We start from the raw sequence: 22,487 nt of genomic DNA on the forward strand, positions 1-22,487 counted from the left end.
TCCGGTAAGGCGTTACAATAAACAGAGTTTCGGAACATAGGAACATCAATAAATATTACATAGGCAACAGTAACTCGACAAAGTAACGTGGATAAATATGGGTACTAGCTAAATAGGGGTAGTGTAACTTGGGATATACAGTTAATAGAATAATGTGTAGAAGGGCGCAAACATGATTAGTGCAAGAGCTCGACGAACTAATGCATCAACAGAAGAGTGTTACGATCCTCCAAGAGGACTCTTTAGTCCTCTTGGAGGGTTACATATTTCCTGGGAAACAAAGTATAAACAGTACTTATTCTAGAATTCTCTTTCCCTCCTTCAATTTCATTTCAGAAAACCTTTAAGATTCTTTTAGGAGTAGGATGTATTGGCATCACTGTTTCATTGAAATACCAACATGCGTCATTAACTGCAAAGCAACTGACCGTGTCAAGGGCATCAATTGTTTCTACCCTCAATGAAAATGACGCCGATACAGCCAGGGGACTTGAGAAAGTCGAGGATGAAAATGAATCTGGATACTTTTCTCTGTTGTTCACTGGTGGCTTGATTCAACAAAATGCCTTTCCATTATGCCACAATTTTGCTCATAAAAATAATGCAAGAGTTTAAAGCACTGATAACAACATTACCCAATGTATCCACAATCAGTATGATTCTCCAGTCACTTGAGAGTGGAGTAGTAGCCTCCTGGATAGAGCAGTGGGATGAGAACCAGAGAAGCCTGGATTCAAACCTTTTTTTCTTCTGCTTGACATTCCTTTGTGACCTTGGGCAAGTCACTTCCCCCTCCATTGCCTCAGGTACAAACTTAGGGCCCTATTTACTAAGCATTTTGCCAATACATACAAAATGGGATAAAGCTTTAGTAAACAATCCCCTCAGATTATCTGTCCGCTGGGGCAGGGTGCCCTACCAAACTGCACCGGAATTTGTAACTCTCCTAGATTTCAGATTTGAAAAGGTGAGTAAAATAAATAACTAAAATATCTGCACAATAAGAAAACATCTTTCAGTAGGAAAGAATTTCTAGAATAGCTCAAGATACAAGGCTCAAGGAGGTAAATTCAGGAGCCACAATAAAAATATTTCTTCACAGAAAGAGCTGTGGATGCATGATATGGCCTCCCAATGAAGGCAAAAACAATAGAATTCAGAAAACCCTTGGGGGTATGCAGAGAGGATCACTGGAAGCCAGGAAGGGAAAGGACATCCAGAGCTCAACTGTGGTCTATGGCACTGCACCCAAAAAAAATAAATTGTGCAGACTGGATGGGCCTTTCAGTCCTTATTCCATGTTTGTTTTTTATTTACAAAAGCACCAGAAAGGAACTTGAGGGTGATGATACCAAATAAATACTCTTTGGCCACCTGGGAATATGAAATTTATATTTACATGCCAGTAAGGGACAGAATGGTTTGTGTGAGTAATACAGTAGTGCCCAGTGAGTTATTTTACAATTATCTAGGGATAAAATTAAGATCATCATAGATAGTTTTTACTTCCCTTGAAACAAACAAATCTAAGCACACGTCTTTAAGAGTGAAAAATCCGATTATTAAAACCATTTCATATATTCAATTTTTAAAGAGAAGTGTCTTTGTTTGATGTCTACTTTGCTATTTGAAGCCTCAACATTTTATGCAAAAGTACCCTTTTTTGATATTTTATTGGAACTACCACAATCTGCTTTTCACTCCTTGCTTCCTTTGAATCCATTCACAAAGTTGTTGGGGATTTCATTGTGGGACATGTACCATTTCAAAGCAGAACCAACGTCTTGTCTTTTAGTGGTGACCACGTACTGGAAAGCAGGTTCCAAGGAAAACATCCTTACAAACCCCAGAACTGAAAACAGTATTATTATGAGGAAGTTGATCCATGTAACTGTTTGCTCCTGACAAGTCACTTATCCATAGGGATCTTCAGTTTTGGTTTTTATTTTTAAACTTATTCTTCGGGATTTATCAGGGTTTATTATATCAAGAACAAAAACAGAAGAAAATTGGTGGAAAATTTGACTCATTTTTCTGGGTAATTACTGGTTTATTTTGGTGGACAGAAAGCCAGGACAATATAACAATATTAAGTGGATTCTCTCACTCAGCAGCATTCCTATCTCTACCCCCTTCCCCTGCCCAACATGTCCCTGTTTCTCTCCATACCACTGAGAACATCCCTCTTCCCTCCACCCTATTACAATAGCATTCTTCCTTTCTACTAGCGACTCCAGACGTCTCCTCTCTCCTTCGGCAGCCTGCTTACTGAGGCTCCCGTGCTCTGCAGCACTGCACTTCTGCTTTTATGTGGGTCCAAGAGCCTGCTAGGAAGTGCTTCTGGGGGGCATGGCTTCCTTCAAATGCTGCACTGGTGGCACCTGGGGGGGGGAGGGAAAACGGGACTTCAAATGCCATATATCAGTGGCACTGGAGGGTCGGAACATGAAACACTGCAGATGTTTGGCCCACACTGGCTTCCAGCAGTTGCTGAACACATTGTGACATTGCATCTGCAGTTCTGGAGCTGTTCTTTAATCAGTCTAAAATTAGGGTGCATGTCTGTTTACACTGATTGTCACCTTTGGAAAAATCCAGGAATTTATGGGTAAAAATCAGTTTAAACTGAAAACGAAGGATCCTACTTATCCATTCCTGATTTATGGAACTCTCATAGGTCCTCAGCTTCAAACAGTTCACAACTCCCGATATGGAGGCTGCTCCTTAATTGCTCAAAACACCCTCAACTAAAACTCACGAAAAGGTCAAAACAAGAAAACTCAGATGCCCTGAAATTATGGTGCTTGTGAATTTCCACATCTTTAAGTTACACAGTACATTTACTAGCTTCATATGGAATAATAGAACATTATACACAAAGTTTTTTGAGTATTGTAATTTTGCATTTGTTGCCCTGCTGCATAGGAGAAGATAAACCTTCAGAAAACTTTTAAAAGTGAAAATAATAAAAACTCAAACCCACAAACCGAGTTTTAAAATCTGTGATCTAACCTTTATTTTAAATATTTGTTTTACAAAGGATTTGCAGTGAGCCTTCAAGTGATTCTAGCAAATCCTAAAGCTGTCTTCAAGCGTCGGGGGTCACAGCCAGGAATGCAAGAGTATGATTTCTGAAAAAGATAACTACAGTGGAAGAACTTGAGCCAAAAGCAGATAACTGCACAAAGGTACTAAGTCTACAATGACTGCATACATTCCTTTTTCCTTTATTTTTCAGGGATGTCTAATAGCATTTTTTTTTTTTTTTAGATTCTTGTGTGGCACACTCGAACAGAGAAGGTAAATCTAGCCAATGAACCAAAATACCATCTGGACACAGTTAAAATTGAGGTATGATCCAGAGGTGCTAATACATGGACAGTACAAGAACAGGTGTAAGTAACAGCAGAGGCAGCCTTCCTGGTTACCACGAGCAGGGCATTCATGCACTGGATAATCTGCTGCTCTGCAGTACCCCTCACTGTGCTCTGCAATCTACAAATTCTTGCCCAATGCAAATAAGAACCTAACAGGTAGCACAGATGGTGTAAAACTTCATTTGTTGTGCTGCGCTTCTCAACTGAATTTCAGTCCAACTGAACAAGATTTTTGGCTCTGATATTGGAACATTTTCAAAACAGATTATTTGTATATTTGGTATCTGGTCTCCTAATTGATATGATTATGAACAGCTTTCAGAACATAAAATGATTGGTTGCCAAAGTATTTAAGTATTTACATGCTGATGCTTCTTCCAGATGAAAGGTTTCTTTTTGCAGTAGTAGCAGGTTCTATGAGTAGATATGAAACACACACAAACACAAAAAAATGGTCTCTGGATTCATCTTTTTAATATAGGGAAATAACATCTTATCAATACTAGGCACCATAATATGTAAACACAATTACTGCCATAAACCTGGATATACTTTCAAGGACACAATTATTGTTAAATTACCCTGTATGCATATAGTGCATTCAAAATTCACTATCATAGCACTATGTACACAAGTATATTGCCAAATTGCATATTTATTTCACAGGAGGCTAAAATCACAGGAATACGTGACCCATTTTAAAGACTAAACCCAAATTTTTTGTAACATCCAGGTTTATATTCCTTTCACTAACTGTGCTTTCAGTGAAGCACATCATAACATCACAGTGACATGAACAATAAACCAAAAGCTATTTAATACACTAGAAAACAGTGTTCAGTCATACATTTACATTCTATTTATATGATTAAACATTTGTTCATATAGTACCTTCTAGAGGACTGTTGGATAATTTGAAGGGCTGGAGGGAGGGGCAGGTTTGATATTATTGGTGATATTAACTAACATGATTCTTATGTTCCTTACATGGAAACATTATATCTATCTTTTCATTGAGAACAGAACAGACTGTGCATGTTGGTTACGCAGCTTCCTAATAGATATGGTTCATGAAACTTATATACTATGGAAAAGCTGCCAGGGATACATAAATATTCTCAAACTGCTTTTCACTACATCAAATTTAATTGATAAAGACTGACAAGGTCAATTAGATAACTTCTTAATCGGAACGTTTGAGGGAAAGAGGGAGAATATGTACATGGCTAAAATGAGGGACTGTATATGTATGTAAGCAGAAGGAATGTCAGGTAGAGGCTCCGGAGGAGTAGCAGCGTTCATTTCCACAGTTGCGTACTGAGGGTCTGGCCTGTGGAGTTAGCAGCCCATCCTCCCACCGTGCTTGCAGGCTGGCCAAAGCCCATCATGGTGCCAGGACTGTTCAGATTCATTCCAGCCATTTGCTGATTCATCTGTGAAGCATATGCACAAGGTAATTAAGTCTCCACTAAAGCACACGAAACTCCAGACCCCTGGCTTTCAGATTCACCTGCGTGCATCAAATTTAAAAGCCACCCAATCAACACTTACTTGCAAATAACATTTGTGAATAGGTTTGTTTTTTTTCCTTCAGATTATAGCTTTAACTTTTGGGCAAGTTTTAAGGTAAAATAAAAGTACAGAAACTGTTTCCAGGTACATGTAATGAGATTATGGGCAAATATTTGAAAAAATTCTATATAGTATGCAAAAAAAATCCCCCCACTAATTTTCATTCGCTATCCTTACAAAATCATTTTATTCTTTCATGACAAAAATCTTTACATTGTTAATATATAACAATAATAAAACCTTAATCAAGATTTGGTCTCTGTCACAATGTTACTGTTAATAAGGACTGCATTAAAAAAATAATACAAATATCTGTAAATGATAAGTTGGTGGGATGCTGTGATATCAAACAAGCTGTGCAAAGAACGTGACAATTTCTCTGTCTCTAAATCATGCAACAACTTTTATAAAGCTCGTTTGTTTTAGTGTATTAAGGGAATAAGATGATATGAACTTGGCTTGCAAGTGAGAAGAACTTCAGCATTTTTACAATTCTCTATTTTGCATGCAGAATCCTACAAAGAGGTACTGGGAACAGTTACTGTACTGATCCTGAAAAGTATGGATGGCAGCTACACGCTAGTCCAAGCAATGAGGAAACAATGTTGCTCCTTATGGGGCCATTTTATCTGGGTATTTATGTATGTTTATCTAGTCATGTGTTCTGATGGCAAAAGAGAGCCAACATATGTGCAAGTCACTCCAGAATTGTTCTCTTGGTATTCAACTGATTTTAACTTTTAAAAATAAACATGGATTGAAACTTGACTTCTGTCTGTTACAGGGTTTTTTCCCCACTTTGCTTAGCAGCTGTTTATTAGTGGGGATACTGATTAAGCAGGATCCTTGTGAAAGAGATTCCACTGGTGACATGGGAAGAAAGGACCTGTGTGTATGTTTTAAGTCCTGGCAGTTTCCTCCAGCTACTTCAGGCTTTCAACTCAATCAGAACCAGACTCTGCTGAGATTTAGGTGCCATGAGCCTTCATTCTCAAATACCTGGGGCTTCTTCCTTATTTTTTTTTTGACTCATCAGTTTTTTCTTGCTCCCTGGGGGCTTTAATCTCAAATGGGGCTGGGGGATCTGCTTATACAAGATTTCATTTGAATCTTCCCTGGATTTTTTTTTTACTTTATTTTATATCTACTCCCAAACTGATAGTCATAAGAACATAAGATATGTCATACTGGGTCAGACCAAGGGTCCATCAAGCCCAGTATCTTGTCTCCAACAGTGGCCAATCCAAGTCACAAGTATCTGGCAAGATCCCAAACATTAAACAGATCCCATGAACTAATGCCAGCAACAAGAAGTGGCTATTCCCCATTGATTAACAGTAGTTTATGGACTTCTCATCCAAGAACTTATCCAAACCTTTTTTAAACCCAGCTACACTAGCTGCCTTAACCACATCCTCTGGCAATGAATTCCAGAGCTTAACTGTGCATTAAGCGAGATAGAATGTTCTCCAATTTGATTTAAATGTGCTACTTGCTAAAATTTTCAGAAGGCATTTGACAAAGTTCCTCATGAGAGGCTTCTAGGAAAAGTAAAAAGTCATGGGATAGGTGGCGATGTCCTTTCGTGGATTGCAAACTGACTAAAAGACAGGAAACAGAGAGTAGGATTAAATGGACAATTTTCTCAGTGGAAGGGAGTGGACAGTGGAGTGCCTCAGGGATCTGTATTGGGACCCTTACTTTTCAATATATTTATAAATGATCTGGAAAGAAATACGACGAGTGAGATAATCAAATTTGCAGATGACACAAAATTGTTCAGAGTACTTAAACCACAAGCAGATTGTGATAAATTGCAGGAAGACCTTGTGAGACTGGAAAATTGGGCATCCAAATGGCAGATGAAATTTAATGTGGATAAGTGCAAGGTGATGCATATAGGGAAACATAACCCATGCTATAATTACACAATGTTGGGTTCCATATTAGGTGCTACAACCCAAGAAAGAGATCTCGGTGTCCTAGTGGATAACACATTGAAATCGTCGGTTCAGTGTGCTGCGGCAGTCAAAAAAGCAAACAGAATGTTGGGAATTATTAGAAAGGGAATGGTGAATAAAACGGAAAATGTCATAATGCCTCTGTATCGCTCCATGGTGAGACTGCACCTTGAATACTGTGTACAATTCTGGTCGCAGCATCTCAAAAAAGATATAATTGCGATGGAGAAGGTTCAGAGAAGGGCTACCAAAATGATAAGGGGAATGGAACAGCTCCCCTATGAGGAAAGACTAAAGAGGTTAGGACTTTTCAGCTTGGAGAAGAGATGGCTGAGGGGGGATATGATAGAGATGTTTAAAATCATGAGAGGTCTAGAACGGGTAGATGTGAATCGGTTATTTACTCTTTCGGATAATAGAAAGACTAGGGGGCACTCCATGAAGTTAGCATGGGGCACATTTAAAACTAATCGGAGAAAGTTCTTTTTTACTCAACGCACAATTAAACTCTGGAATTTGTTGCCAGAGGATGTGGTTAGTGCAGTTAGTATAGCTGTGTTTAAAAAAGGATTGGATAAGTTCTTGGAGGAGAAGTCCATTACCTGCTGTTAATTAAGTTGACTTAGAAAATAGCCACTGCTATTACTAGCAACAGTAACATGGAACAGACTTAGTTTTTGGGTACTTGCCAGGTTCGTATGGCCTGGATTGGCCACTGTTGGAAACAGGATGCTGGGCTTGATGGACCCTTGGTCTGACCCAGTATGGCGTTTTCTTATGTTCTTATCATGGAATGTTCCCTAGTCCTTATTATCCAAAAGGGTAAATAACCTTTTCACATTTATCCATTCAAGTGTTTCATGATTTTGTAGGCCTCTATTATATACCCCCCGCCCCCCAGCCATCTTTTCTCCAAGCAGAACAGTCCTAACCTCTTTAGCCTTTCCTCACAAGGGAGCTGTTCCATTCCCTTTGTCATTTTGGTTGTCCTTCTCTGTACTTTCTTCAGTGCAGCTATATCTTTTTTGAGATGCGGCGACCAGAATGCCCAGCTCTTTTCATCTCCTGCCTTGCCTTCCCACTGAATCACTGTGCATGCTTCAGGGGACTTTTATATTCCACTGAAGCCCCCCTAACCCCCCCAAAAAAAGGTGAGGTTTTGGCCTGGGGAGGAATCAACCACTTCAAAACCCCCTCCTTCTGCCCATTGCTGGAAAAATACATGGGGATAATATTAGTAACCGGCAAAGCCCAGTCACATCCATGAGCTGGTTAAATGTGAGCTGTATAAGGTCTTACATTATCTCTTAATTTGGTATCTACAACTATTGGGTGTGTTTAAAGAAAGAACATGTAAATAAAGGTGAGCTGGTCAATATAAGATATCTGGATTTTCAAAAACAATTCGACAAAGTCCCTTATGATAGACTCTCCAAGAAATCAAAAAATTGTAGCATAGAAGGCGATATCCTGTTGTGGACTGGTTACAGGACAGGAAATGAAGAGTAGGACTAAATGGTTTTCCCAGTGGAGAGACGTGAATAATAGTGTCCCAGTGACCTGTACTGGGACCAGTGTTATTTAACTTATTCAGTAAAGACTTGGAATTGGGAACAAATCTGCAGATGGCACATAATTTTCTAAGTAGGTAAGAGTGGGTGAAACTGGGCATCCAAATGGCAGATAAAATGTAATATGGGCAAGTGCAAAGTGATGCAAATGGGGAAAAGTAATACCAACTGTATGCACACAATACCAGGCTCCATGTTATAAGTTTGCACCAGGAAAAGGAGTCACTATGAACAATATGCTGAAATCCTACAGCAGCAGCAGTCAAAAAAGCAAAGGATGTTATTAATTATTGGAAAGAAATAGAGAATAAACTGAGAATATCATAATGCCTCTCTATAGATTCATGGTGCGACCTCACCCTGATTATGTGCAGTTCTGGTCTCTCCACAAAAGAGAGAGAGAAGGGTAGGAAAATGACAATGGGGATGGAAAGGCTTCCCCACGAAGAAAGACCAAACAGGCCAGATGACCGAGAGAGGATATGAAAGGTTACAAAGCCATGAGTGAGTGGTATGGAACATGTTAATAGGAAACAGTTATTTATCTTTTCAAACAGTAATAGGAGACATTGCATGAAAATAACTAGTAGCAGATTTAAAACAAATTTAAGAAAGTATTTTTATTAAGCCATGGAATTTGTTGTCAGAGGATGTAGTCAAGGCTAATAATTATAGATGTGTTTAAAAATAGTTTGAAAAATTGTGGCAACCTGAAAGGCAGGCACAGAGAGGGAGTTCAGTGTGTTATTTTTTGTTAGACGTGGAAAGGGAAGCATTGTAATTTTCTTTACCTTCTATCTCTGGTAGGCCAGGCCTCACCACCTGGTGTTTCCAGGATAGGAAATATACCTTCTCAGTCCACAACCTGCCTGGAGAGGCTGCCTCAGTATCTTCTTGGTTTGTTTGAGAAATTCTGGATTTTACTTTTTGGTATTTTTCCCCCCTGGTTCCAGCCCAGGATTTTCAATAGTCACCCATTATTATGCCTGTGCCCAGGGCAGCCAACACTTAGGGGCAGCAGGCTGGCTAACATCCGCTGCCCTCCAACTCTGCAGAGAACAGTCCTCTGCTACCTTGTAAAAGCCCCCCTTACAGGAGTTGAGGGGGTTGAAAGCACCAAAGCTCATCACAGTGAGAGCCCTCCACTGGGAGCCATGCACTAGGGCTCCTTCCGGGAACCTGCAAGCAGGATTGAGGAGAGTGTTTTGATAATGCTGTAAATTGGGGAATGTAGTAAGATGTATCAATTGTTTTATTGCATGGCTGCTATAAAGATCTAGCCTTTTCCTAGGGAGAGTTTTATATTGTATTTTGTCATTTTGCTGTGAAGCACTTTGGGCTCCTCTCTTTATGAAGGAAGGGATGAATGTTATGTTACAGGTTTTGCTATTGTGCGGCAACTCTGACTCCCCTCCCCTTCAAAGGCTGTGAACGTTGTCTCCACAGAATGCCCTGCCCTGGCCAGCTTAGGGAGTGGAAGACCTGAGCTGGGACGTGAACTGTGGTCTCTGCACTGAGTCACCAGGCTGAGCCTTTTCTCTTCCCCTTTCATCCAACCTAGCTACTGCAGCCATGGTCCTTAGGGCACATGTGCTCAGAGTCTAGCCACTGGCTGTTGGCGCCGTGGGATAGCACAAAGCTGCTCCTCTCCCAGGAGCGGTGAATACTCCTGTAACACCCCTGGTCCAAGGCGGTCTAGAAGGGTAGAAGCAGCTCAGGAATCAAACCCAGGTCTCCCACATGGCGGCTTGTTGAACAGTCTTTGAGCCACTGGGACATAGATAATTTTTTTATGGTGGCTTAAACCCAAATATATATAAGTTGGGGTCAGTAGAAAAGCAGAGACAAATGAAACACAGCAAGATTCAGAATTAAAAGGTCTAGGATTGATACACATTACACATGTATATTTTTCTCTTTCCCTTTTTTTTAAAAATATTTAGCTACATCCGGCATTATTCTTGCTGTATGTCAGTATCAAGCAGCATGCTTTTTGCTCAAAGTTACATGGCAGGATCTGTTCCTTACAGTCCCTTTTCCACGTTTTTGTCCTTATTCCTATAGCTACAATACCTTGGGTTTGACAACCACCAAGGAAATAGGAAAGTTGTGGAATGGTTGAGCTGCAAATGGAATGTTCTCAAAACTAAATGAAAATATGTGAATTACTCTCATTAGATGCTCCAAGCTTATCAATCTTCAATGTTCAAATATTAGCTAAGCAACCTAAAGTAGAAAGTCATACAATACCACAGGAATATAACTTATGAATTATAGTCATACATTTAAAAAGGCATAGTTCTATCTTATTAATGCTCATTTTTGTATCCAATAAGATTAGGCAGGGAAATCACATTACAATTTCAGACATAGTTTTTCCTTTTTAATCAAAAGTAATCAGCTATCAGAGTACATAAGATACTATACCATAAAACATCAAACACTGGTTTTTCAAGAGAAACTTGTAATATTTCTCCCTAAAGTAATGCATATGAATCTATGACTATTCATATATGGTTGCACAGTTGTACTACAAAAAAAAAAAAGGTTTCCTCTATTTAAATGTATGATATGCAAATTGTAAAGAACACCGTTATATAAAGGTGACAGACTTAGAATGGAATTCGTTCTCTTTTTACTTATAACCACCACTATTAACACACATGGCAGCAAATCCTCACAGAATAGGAATGCTACACAGCTACAGTTTATTCTGTTAACACTGACCTCCTATTCCAAGTAGCTGTAGAAGAGAGGAAGGGTTTTATATCATTAATTTGACCTGCCACACAGGCTGTTCTGCTTTCCAGCTGGCTAGAGATTTGTGCCTGTATATACACATGGGAGACTCTCAAAGTGTGCTGCAGAGTACATCATGCGGTTGCTCACCTCGTGACACAGAATTTTTTCTTCCTCTACGTCTTTTGTTTGTAGCAGCAGTTTCCAAATGCATGCAAACATATGGTATGAATATTCATTTTGGGCATCCTGAAAACCAGTCCTGCTGAGGGTTCTTGATGGTCAGATTGGGCAATTACTAGTCTACGGTCTGCCAGCACTTGACTGATGCACATCAGCCAGATACATCTCAAAATTGTCTTTATACATGCTGAAGCTGCAAAGGTAATCATGAAAAACCCTGTTTGGTGATGCCTACCTGAGATAGGTTCCATGGAGCCTGCTGGCTTTGCTGCATGCCATACTTATTTGGTGCCGAACTCATGCTTCCTACCATTCCCGCTTGTGGTCCTAGCATATTAGGAGGAAGTCCCATGACACCAGCTTGAACATTTCCCACAAACCCATTGGGAACTCCCATGCCCACCATCATGCTTGTGTTCTGTCCCATCACATTGCCCATCATTCCTGAAGCTGATGGCATAGGCACTCCCATAGGTGGAAAACCTGGAAAGTTAGCTGAAGGTTGTGAAGGAAACGGTACAGAAGATGCCATGAACATACCTACATTGAAGAGGAAAGAAAAGCAGTGCCATTGTAATATATTTATATTTTAACCTTGAATAGCAGATAAAACACACCATTGTCATTTAATCTGATAAAGGCCAGTGCCAGTCATGTCAAAAACTAGGTTAGTTCCATATATAGCAGATGCATGTCAAATCTAAGGTCTGAAAGTGGTGGCAGAGAAAACACTGGCGTTTGCAACTTAAGCAATACAATATACAATCTTCTGTTTATATAAATATATAAAGAAATACTTACAGAAAACATTTCCCTTAATTGATCTAATTAATGCACCATCAAGCCAAAGACTGTCATACTAGGCATTGCGGTCATCAGAAAGCCTTCATTGCTTTATGCATAATCATCAGTCTGAGTCCAGTGAAATTGAAAATGTTTTAATATATTTTGTTTGCAAATAAAAATGCACTTATCTATTCATAGAAGCAAGTAAATAATTTAGCAATTCTGCTTAGAATCCTGTAATGACTGTAGTTGCCCCAAAGTTTGAAGCATATGAAACATCCCCGACACACGTTCATGTTTTGAAGCAGCTCTGCATGAGAGGGAATCTTCTTCTTCTCCAGGGATCTTGCCAGGTACTTGAGACCTGAACTGGCTCCTGTTGCAAACAGGATACTGGGCTTGATGGATCTTTGGTCTATGGCAAGTCTTATGTTATGAAGTCATAAATGCTTATGCTGAAAAGAGATATAAAACGTAAACCAAAATGGCAATCAGCTTGGGATTATTTTAAAAACAGACTGGAGACAGCAACCAGTCTAATGAAATAATAGATACTTCAATTATTTTTCACTGCAATTTCAATACATTCCTTGCTGGTCCAGGTATATTTATGATGTTTTCTTTTTATGGGCGGCTAAGATTAACTATCTTCAGCAATTTCTGGTCTGGCTTAATACTTTAGATCGTTTTCTTCAATTTTCTGTGCAATTTGACTCACAGGGTCCGATACTGAGTGCTGGCCGGTTAAGTAACTTACAGGGTCATTCATCAAAATGTATTATGGCATTAACACATGCGTTAAATGCCATAACACATGCAATAATAATGCTAGTGCATGACACAAATGCAAATTTTGGTAAGGGGTGGGATTAGGGAGGGGTTTGTGCAGGATTTATGAAAATGAGGGGCAATATCGCATGGTTTTAACACCGGAAATAACTACACCATTTTCCTGGAGTTAAGCTGTGCAATATGACTGAAACGGCTGTAATGCAATTCGCAATAAATTTTTTGAATTGCATTTCGGTCATTTCTAGGCTTGGGAGGGGAGGGGGAGGAGAGAGAGAGAGACAGCCTCTGGAGAGACCCTCACAGTATGCAGTTATTTATTTGCCTATAGGAGGGGCATCTAATAGCTCGAGGTGAGGTGCTGGTTTAGGGGCCAGTTTTTCATGCAGGTGAGACATACGAACAGCACAGTACACCTCGGTGAAGATTTGACATCATTTGGCGTGAGGAAAGTCTCACAAAGATGAAATTTTGTACCTTGTTATCTCACCCTAGATTGATGGTACCCTGTTGTAGAGTCCATCTAGCTAGGGCGAGAGAACATAGTAGAAATGTCATCTTTGTGAAACTTTCCTTACTCCACATGACGTCAAATCTTCACCGAGGTGTACTGTGCTGTTCGTACGTCTCACTCTACATGGAAAAACTGGCCCCTAAGCCACCACCTCATCTCGAGCTATTAGATGGCCCTCCTATAGGCATATAAATACTTGACTACTATAAAGGCCTCACAGTTTCTCTCTCAGCACGAAATAAAATAGGAATTATCGCAGGGTGTGAAACGTTTACCGCACCATGTGATTCTACCGATTCGAAGCGCTATGTTACCACTTGGTGCGGTAATTCTAAAATTTCCATAAACATGCCCCTTTTCTTAGCACGGGCGTTATCCATGCGTTATTATAGCATTTTGATGAATCTAGGGGTTAGCTGGATATGACTTATTCAGCTAAGTTACAAAAGATATTCAGCAGTATGGCTATGTTGCTGAATATCCCCATATATCTCGCTACATAGCCAGATAGGTAACGTTGCCCTGATCCGCCCACTGCCTGCCCACAAATTGACCAGCTAAAAGACTTATGAGTGACTTATCCAGTAGCTGCTGATTTTTAGCAGACTACTAGATAGCCAGATAAATCCTACTTAACCGGCTATCGAGCGCTGAATGTGCTTTCAATATCGGGCCCACAGTGTATATCGTTTTTGGTTTTTGATTTTTAAAGTTGGACAAGAATTGAGCATTCTTTATAACGCAAACTCATCATCAGAAATAATTTGTTGAGGTTTTCTGGTTTCCATCCAAGGAAGCTAAAAGTAAACCTGCCAGTGGGTCAATTTTTACATCTGCAGTGTATGTGCTCTGATAAAAGTAACTTCAATTTTTAAGCTCAAGATTTAAGAGCAAGGTTGTTCTTAAGAGGCTCTCTCTTCTCTATTATAAGAGAAGCATACAAGTGCGCTCTACTTATGGAGCGTTTTTGGTTATTGTTAGATCATAAGGATTTTAAAGGTTCTGACCATGTATGTGCGCCATGCTACTTTTATTTAGGAAATATTCTTGCTTCAGTTATTTTCAAGCATTGGCATATACTCTCACACCACACTGTGTTCTCATCTCCTTCTATAATAGCTTACACCCATGGCTGGAACATCAGAGATTAAGTTGTTAGGTCAGATTTACTTGTTTTGTCCTCGGTTCAAAATTCTAACTACAAAGGACACTGCATATTTTTTGAACCAACAATTACTGGCACATTGGTGGAAGACCCTTAGACACACACAGTTACACAGATAAAGGGATCAAATGATTGATTATTATCATTTGTGGTATACTTCATAGTCTGCCCTTGTAATAAAGTACACATTGGCAGAATTAAGAAGTATACAATAACACGGTTAACGGAATGTAAGAGCTGTTTGGCCACAAGGAAACTTCAAGCATCCATAGTGTTCCAGTGTATCAAGTTAGGACACACTTTTGGTGATCTAAGATGGGGTATCCTTGAGAAAATCTCTGGTTTACCATAAGGATACAATATGCAGGCTTGTTTAAATATCAGATTATTTTTGATTTTTTTTAAATTTAAAAACAATTATTCCCCTTGAATTAAATTCTGAAGGGAATGGTAGGCCTTAATTTAAAGAACCTTTTTCTGAATATTATTTTATTGGTGTATATGAAAGTATTTAAATGATAGGTTTTACCGGGCCATTTCCAGGATGACTTGGCACCAAAATGAACAAGATGCCAGTTTAAACAGGGTAAGACTTGTGATCCATGCTGAGGTGTCCTGTGCTGTCAAAATGAATTGAAGTTATCTTCTATTTCATTAGATAAGTTGCCTTCTCTAGTCAGCTTTTAAAATAACCACAAAGCTGATTGCCATTTTGGTTTACCTTTTATATCTCTTTTCATCATAAGCATTGATGACTTGCTTACGCTGGAGAAAAAGATGATTCTCCTGGATACAGAGCCACTTCGAAACATGGACCCATGTTAGGGCTGTTTCATATGCTACAAACTTTGGGGCTACTACAATTGTTACAGGATTCCAAGCAGAAGTGCTGAATTATTTACTTGCCTCTATGAACAGAAAAGAAATATATAAATATATATAAATATTTAAATGTTTTGAACTTCTCTGGACTCAGATAGGTTTATTGTGCAGAAGGCAATGAAGGCTTTCAGATTCCAGTGTGCCTAGCATGTCAGTCTTTGGCTTGACTGTGTAATAAGCATAGATTAATTAAGGAAAATCTTTTCTGTAAGTATTTGGTTGTGCTTTGTTTCCCTTTAATGACACATTTAAGCTAGTTTGAAATTATATACAAAGAAAGTCAATTTGTATAAAAAAAAATCATGGCAGAAGATCTCTCTCCAATTCATTTACCACATGGATTTTACCCTTCTTTAATAATTTAATGCTTTAGGCACTGTATATCAACTAATCCTAAAGTTACACATCTAACATACTACTACACAGCATCCATGCAATAATCTGCTGATCCTCCTTCAAGCTGGTGCACACACACAATCACTTCAGAAATATGTTTAAAAATTGATTACTGGGAGCATTTTGCTGCGGCATGGTTCCTGTGCCATACAGTGATAAGATGGAGTCTTTTGAAAGCTGCTTCTTTGCAGACTCGTCCGATTTTGCTGTTTGCTCAGTGAACAGGTCAAGATCGCCAGATGCTGTTGATACCGGGGCAGCTGCAGGTTTAGTGGACGTGCCCTGTGAAAAAAAAAGGGTCAACACACTCAGACTGCTGCATGAAACTACTAGTGGCAAATACAGCTACTGTACTTCACCTAGCAAAAAGTATGCAAAGAAAAATCTCCTATGAGTAAAACACTGGTTTCTTCAGCAGCAGAATGCCAATATCTATCACATTAACACAGTAACTATATATCACAAGCTATGTGTTTTGACATTTGTCTTTGCACTGCACCAACCTGGTTTGTGTGTCAAAAGGTCCTGTGTTAATTTCAGAATTAAATATTCTATGTATTATGATTCTGTTTCCAAATGATACTAATCAAAAGTTGCATAAAATATATACCCAGTAGAATAAAAATCAATTGAAAGCAATAGTAAAATCACTTTGCTGCTCATCCTTTAGTGATTTAAGCAGGAATGGAGTATTATTTTGTATAAAGTAAATACACTCTGAACATGTGCTGCAAAGCAAGAGACAAACCCAGATTCAATTCATGATCCTGGCTTGGGCTGAGAGTGCTGCTCCTAATGGTCATACAGAATTTCAGGGGAAGCTGTAGACTATGGCCTGTGATTCACGGTCAAAGACTGTTGCTATACTGGCTGGGCTAGATGGGCGTGGGAAAAGGATTAAAATTAGGCAAAAAACCAGGGAAATTCAAAAGAGGTGCTATTGCCAGCAGAAGCTGGTTTTGATTACTGGAAGCCAAGAGGAGGAGGAAGAAACTGTAGGGCTGTAAAAACAAAACAAAAGCCAACAAAATCCACTTTAGCCAAGAAAGCTCATCTGAAATGCGTCTACTGTGCAGCACAATGCTTCAGTGGGACATACTGGCACTCACACAGTGTGTGGATATTGCCGTTGCTGGCTTGCTTTACACATATGGCTGTGGACCCTCCATATTTATAGTATGGATAATAATTTATATGTATGTATTATTAATGCACTGTATGTATATCCTTTCTTAGTTGTCCATTCTCCCCCTACCCTTAAGGTAACCCCGCCCCTCTCCTAACGTTCCGCCCACCTCCAAGTTACAATACCTTCCCCCTTTTAAAGTTACACCCTTTCCAAGTTCCGAGCACCCTGCTCCATGTATTATCCGTTGAGTTCCGTGTAAACCGGTATGATGTGCCTACAAATACCGGTTTTTAAAAGCGTTTAAATAAATAAATATAACACTGCAAATGTGAATGTTATGATACAAACTAAACTGCATGATTTACAAGACCATATTTCAAAAACGTTTGCAATCTAAGGGCCTCATATACTTAACATTTTTCTCATAGAGACAGAATGGGAGAAAAGACTTAGTAAATCAGGCCCCAGGTTTGAGCAAAAGGACATTAAAAGGGAAACTTTCAAAGCCTTTAGCCTGGGTAAAGAGAAGACTTTAACCAGGTAAACTGGCTTTTATAAAACTGCCCTCAAAGCAGCTAAAAAGCCCATGCACTGCTCTACTGTGTGCATTCTTTTAGCTAGACTGAGGTGAGGTGCTTCTGGGGGTGGGACAAGAAAATTAAGCATGTAAACTGCATTTTCAAGTCTATGCATGTTATTTTCCATAGAAAATTTACTTGCACAAAAATCAGGTGCAAAGGCCACCCATAGCAATTTTCAAAGTTAAAGGATGCACATGCCTTCCCCTCTGAAAATTCAGTAAAAAGTACCTGTGGACTGTGCATCTAATAATGTGGTTTGAAAATCATTCCCTAAATGACTTGTGCAAATGAAACATAGAATGAGGCAGGCAGAAGATTTGAATTTCTATATGTGGACTTCACAATGCTATACATAAGCCACTAAAGCAGTGTTTTCCTAAACGTTTCAAACCAAAGGCAAACCTACATTATCACCAAACTCCACCAAGCAAACAGTGCTGATGTGAAGAGGCCTTATATGGCCAAATGAAGAGCATGAGATACACAAAGTTATGGATGTGCTGCATTCCTTTCATTTTGTATTGGTTGGTGTATACTGAAATGAACATAAAATGTAAAAAAAAACCAAACCCAAACAAACAAATAAACCAAAAAAACTCTTCCAAAACAAAATGAAACAAAAAAATACATTTTTTTGGGCTGCACATACTACTGAAAGCCCCACCACTTTCTTTTCCAAATTTTAAACAGAGGAAAACAGAAGCTGAGACAAATCCCATCACAAAGGACCAACTCCCTCTATTATACTAGTGTGTGTGTGTGTGTGTGTGTGTGTGTGTAGGGGAGGGGGGGGGAGCCAGTGTGATGCGAGCAGCCAGCTCACAGGCTGATTCAGTAAACTCCGCGGGAGAGCCAGCACTCCGAGTCGAGCACCCGCATCCCTAGCGCCTCCTTATTAGCGGAAGCGGCGGCTGTCAGTGGGTCTGACAACCGACGCTTAATTTTACAGGCATTGGTTGTCAAACCCGCTGACAACCATGGGTTCGGAAAACGGACGCTGGCAAAATTGAGCATTTGTTTTCCAACCCGCGGGCAGAATTTTTTTTTTTTATTAAGTCGGAGGGTGTACAGAAAAGCAGTTTTTTCGTGCTTTTCTGTACACTTGCCCGGTGCCGTTCTGAGAGTAAAATGTGCAGCTTGGCCACACATTTTACTTTCTGTATTTTGACTGACTAATAGGCTCATCAACATGCATTTGCATGTTGCGGGTGCTATTAGTTTCGGGGGGGGGGGGGGGGGGAGGTGTTGGCTGCGCGTTTTCCACGCGCTATTACCTCTTACAGTATAAGGGGTAATAATAGCTCATCAAAAACGCGCGGCCAAACAGGGGCTAAACGGTGCGCTCTATTGAGCGCACCATTCTGTAACAGCCTGTCAGTTAGTTACCTTGCCTGCTGCATGTGGTTGGCTGCCAGAGCTCCTTCCACTGTACTGCTCCCAGCATTCAGGGTGAGTCACAGGCAGTGCTCAGGGCATGCTCTGTCTGTTCTCATTCAGCCTGGGGATAAGGCAGAGCCGGAAGGACTCAAAGGAGGTGCTTCAGGAGGGTCAAGATGAGGAGGTGCTGTGTGAGCTGCACAAAGTGAGGCCCAGATGTATGTGCCCTGTATGCTGCCAATTAATTAGCCCACTCGGGGACTCATGCTGTAGCTAGGAAGAAGAGGCATGCATGATTACACATGTTCTCAGAAAGGAACTCCTATACATTTAAGAGCCACCACTGTGTCTCTTGTTGCTGCAAGGTGCTGGTCTGGATCTGAGCATCAGGCAGTGGTGACTTTCCCATGGCACATCTGATCGGGTCTGAAGGCACACCGACTGGGAAACACTGCACTAAAATACATTAAACTGCCAGCCTATACATCACCACCACAGTACTCCACCTCAGGCTGTGCTGTATGAGTCGCTTTCATTCTCTACACTTGCTTGCCCAAATACAATTGAGTAATATTAACTGCAGGATCATGTACAGCAGCATCACAATGAGCTGCAATGACTGAATGTATTGTTTGAGGTTACATTACTGTATAAAGCACACTAGAAACCTTATTTTGGTGAAAGGTGCTACACAAATGCAAACTTACTACATGAATGGCTCATTGGTTTCACTTTATTTTTGGTACCATTTGCATCTCACTATGGGGCCAATGTAATAAGCAGAGCTAAAGCTGCCATGAGTTTTTGCGTGTGTACCTGCGCAGGTTTCTGCATGGGTTTTCCTGTGCTAATCTCATGCGAGTATGTAATAACATATTCAGCGTGGGAAAATTGCGTGCATCGACCCGTTTAAAAAACCCGTGGCAGGTTCTCCGCGAGTGCATGCTAATGGCATGCAAAGGAGGCGATTATCTAATCATGACCAATGCAGGGAGCCCTTCTAGGAGGGAGATTTGGTTAGTGCGGGTTTTTATAATGTGGGTTTTTAGCACCTGGGTCAGGGCAGAAGTTAAGTGAAAGCGCTGGTGTGAAGACCATATTTTTTTTTTTTAATGCTCCTGCAGGTCAGCCAAGCAGTGGGCGCAACTGGTAGAGAGAAGGAAGCTTCTCAATGAGGCTGAATCACCAATCTGCATTTCACGCTCTCGCCAGCAGTCGGAGTTTGATCATGATGGGGTTAGATATTGCTCTTTCCACCTTCACATCGACTTCCAGATCACTAATTTATTAATTAAAAAAAAAAAAAAAGGCTTTCCCCCTGGGAATCAATCGCAGGTGTTCACGCGCCGATGGGTGTCCACGCAATTTACTCCATAGGGCCAGGAGTGTGCATTATGGCGCATGCGCTTGGTGTGTATGCAGATTTCTTGCGCATATCTAATTAGCATAAGCGGCTCTTATTACAACCCATGCTGCTGCTGGTCTTACCGCGTGCGCCCAAAAAATCTGTTTAGAAAAATCAGCGTAGATCTCAGCGAAGGTCTTATTACATTGGCCCTTATATATTCCTTTTTCATGAATAATTTGTGACAAATTACTACTGTGAAACAAATATTGAGCCTCAACAGCTTCCTCCTACACAAGTTACAAAAAGATATTGTATTTATTCATTGAAACATCCTTGGCTAACATAGATGCTTGATAAGAAATGATTAGTATTTGCCTAATGAGGTTCCAATAAAGAGATAATTTTCAATACCTGACTGAATGAATTGTGGGGGCAGCAATATCTGTCTCCTGGTAAAAAGCAAATAATACAGCAGCCGTTAAAACGATCTTAATGTATGTATTTCTTTTTAAGACCTTTACACTGCATATTAAATAGCAGGTCTGAGCAACAACTGAAGAGGAGGTGGTCGTCTATGTGGAGTCTTTTTAGAACCATAATGGAGAGAGGAGTGCAACAGAGAAAGCTTTTAGGCAAAGGGAAGCAGAACTGCCTTCAGGAGGGGGAAGGAAAGCAGAGTTACAGGTAATAGGTATTTTCCAAGGATAGCAGGATGCCAGTCCTCCCACATGGGGTGATCATCAGATGGAGCCAGGCACAGAAATTGGATACCAAAGTTTCCAGAAACTGTAAGCATGCCTTACTGGGCCATGTGCAGCTTGCTATGGAGGGGTGGGGACACTTTAAATCTATAATTTAGCTTAAATTTGGAGGAACCAACTCCAAGGGGAGGCAAGTGGGCTTTGTGAGGGACAGACATCCTGCTGTCCTTGGAGAATACTTATTACAGGTGAGCAATTTTGGTTTCTCCGAGGACACAGGATGGCAGCCCTTACATGACCTTACATGACCTTACATAACCAGGGTGATATGTATATTATACAGGAACCTCCGGTATATAAATTATATAAATAAATAAATTATATAAATAAATAAATGTGAGGGGAAAAGGGGAAACCCCAAAACAGTGCCAAAGGTCAAAAACTATTTTCATTGTTAACAAGACCTTTTTTGTATTTTCTGTCTTTTTATAGGGACAGTCTGGAATCAAAATAAGAGGTTCTAGGAGGGCTGGCGTTGGGTTGTATAATCTCAAATACACCTCCCAGGACAGACTGATCAAATCTACTGCTGCATTAGGAGTCTCTGTCCAAGGATTCATATGATGTGAATGTGTGGAGATAACTCCATGCTACAGCCTTGCGGATCTCTTCCATGGAGACTGATTTTAGGTGGGCTACCAATGCACCATGGCTCTGACACTATGAACCTGGACATAGCCCACCAGATTCAGGCCTGCTTGGGTATAATAGAAGGAGATGCAATCTGTTATCCCACTCAAAGAAGTGTGCTTAGTAATAGAAATCACAGGTTTGTTAGTTTTAAAAGAAATAAACAGCTGGGTGGACTTCAGTCCATTCCAAATAGAAGGCCAAGGCTCTTTTATAGTCCAAACGGTATAGCATTTGCTCACCTTTGTGGACCAGGAAAAAAATGTCAGAAGAGCAATTGACTAGAAAAGGTAGAAGACTGACACTGCCTTAGACTGGAACTAAGGATGCATGCACAGAACCACCCTATCATGAAAAACTTGGTGTAAGGTGGATAAGGTGGGCACAGGAATTTACTCACTCTGCAGGCAAAATTGACTACCACAAAAAATGCAACTTTTCATGGTCAGGTACTTCAGCTCACAAGTCTATAAAATAAAAGGGAGCTCTCAACAACTCTGTCAACACCATGCTGAGGTCCCATGACAGCATGGGAGGCTTGATGGGAAGCTTCAACTGAAGCAAGCCCTGCATGAATTGGACAACTAAAGGCTGTACAGAGATAGTTGCAGTAAAAACCAGTTGCACTAACATGAACTCCAACTGAATTGGTCTTGACTCTGAAAAATGTAGAAGGTAATCAAGCAGTTTTTATGTGGAGCAGGAGAAATGAACTAGGGCCTTTCC

General features: G+C 40.2%; 2 protein-coding genes across 6 annotated transcripts in view; one reads left to right on the forward strand and one right to left on the reverse strand.

Moving 5' to 3' along the window:
• Nucleotides 1–3,394, forward strand: part of B3GAT2 (beta-1,3-glucuronyltransferase 2) — a 154,186-nt gene extending 150,792 nt beyond the window's left edge. The window contains 3 exon segments of the mRNA XM_029595649.1: nt 3,041–3,130; nt 3,133–3,188; nt 3,271–3,394. Of these exon segments, the coding sequence (XP_029451509.1) occupies nt 3,041–3,130; nt 3,133–3,188; nt 3,271–3,357 (233 nt within the window). The 3' untranslated portion in view covers nt 3,358–3,394.
• A 435-nt stretch (nt 3,395–3,829) lies between these two features.
• The window catches only part of SMAP1 (small ArfGAP 1), a 656,078-nt gene continuing 637,420 nt past the window's right edge, over nt 3,830–22,487 (reverse strand). For all 5 annotated transcript variants that reach the window (XM_029595644.1, XM_029595646.1, XM_029595645.1 and 2 more), the window contains 3 exons: nt 16,049–16,217; nt 11,639–11,943; nt 3,830–4,810 (listed from right to left, as the gene is read on the reverse strand). In XM_029595644.1, coding sequence (XP_029451504.1) covers nt 4,676–4,810; nt 11,639–11,943; nt 16,049–16,217 — 609 coding nt within the window. In that variant the 3' untranslated portion in view covers nt 3,830–4,675. The remainder of the gene's footprint in view (nt 4,811–11,638; nt 11,944–16,048; nt 16,218–22,487) is intronic.

The sequence above is a fragment of the Rhinatrema bivittatum genome, chromosome 3 (assembly GCF_901001135.1).
Source record: "Rhinatrema bivittatum chromosome 3, aRhiBiv1.1, whole genome shotgun sequence".
Taxonomy (NCBI): domain Eukaryota; kingdom Metazoa; phylum Chordata; class Amphibia; order Gymnophiona; family Rhinatrematidae; genus Rhinatrema; species Rhinatrema bivittatum.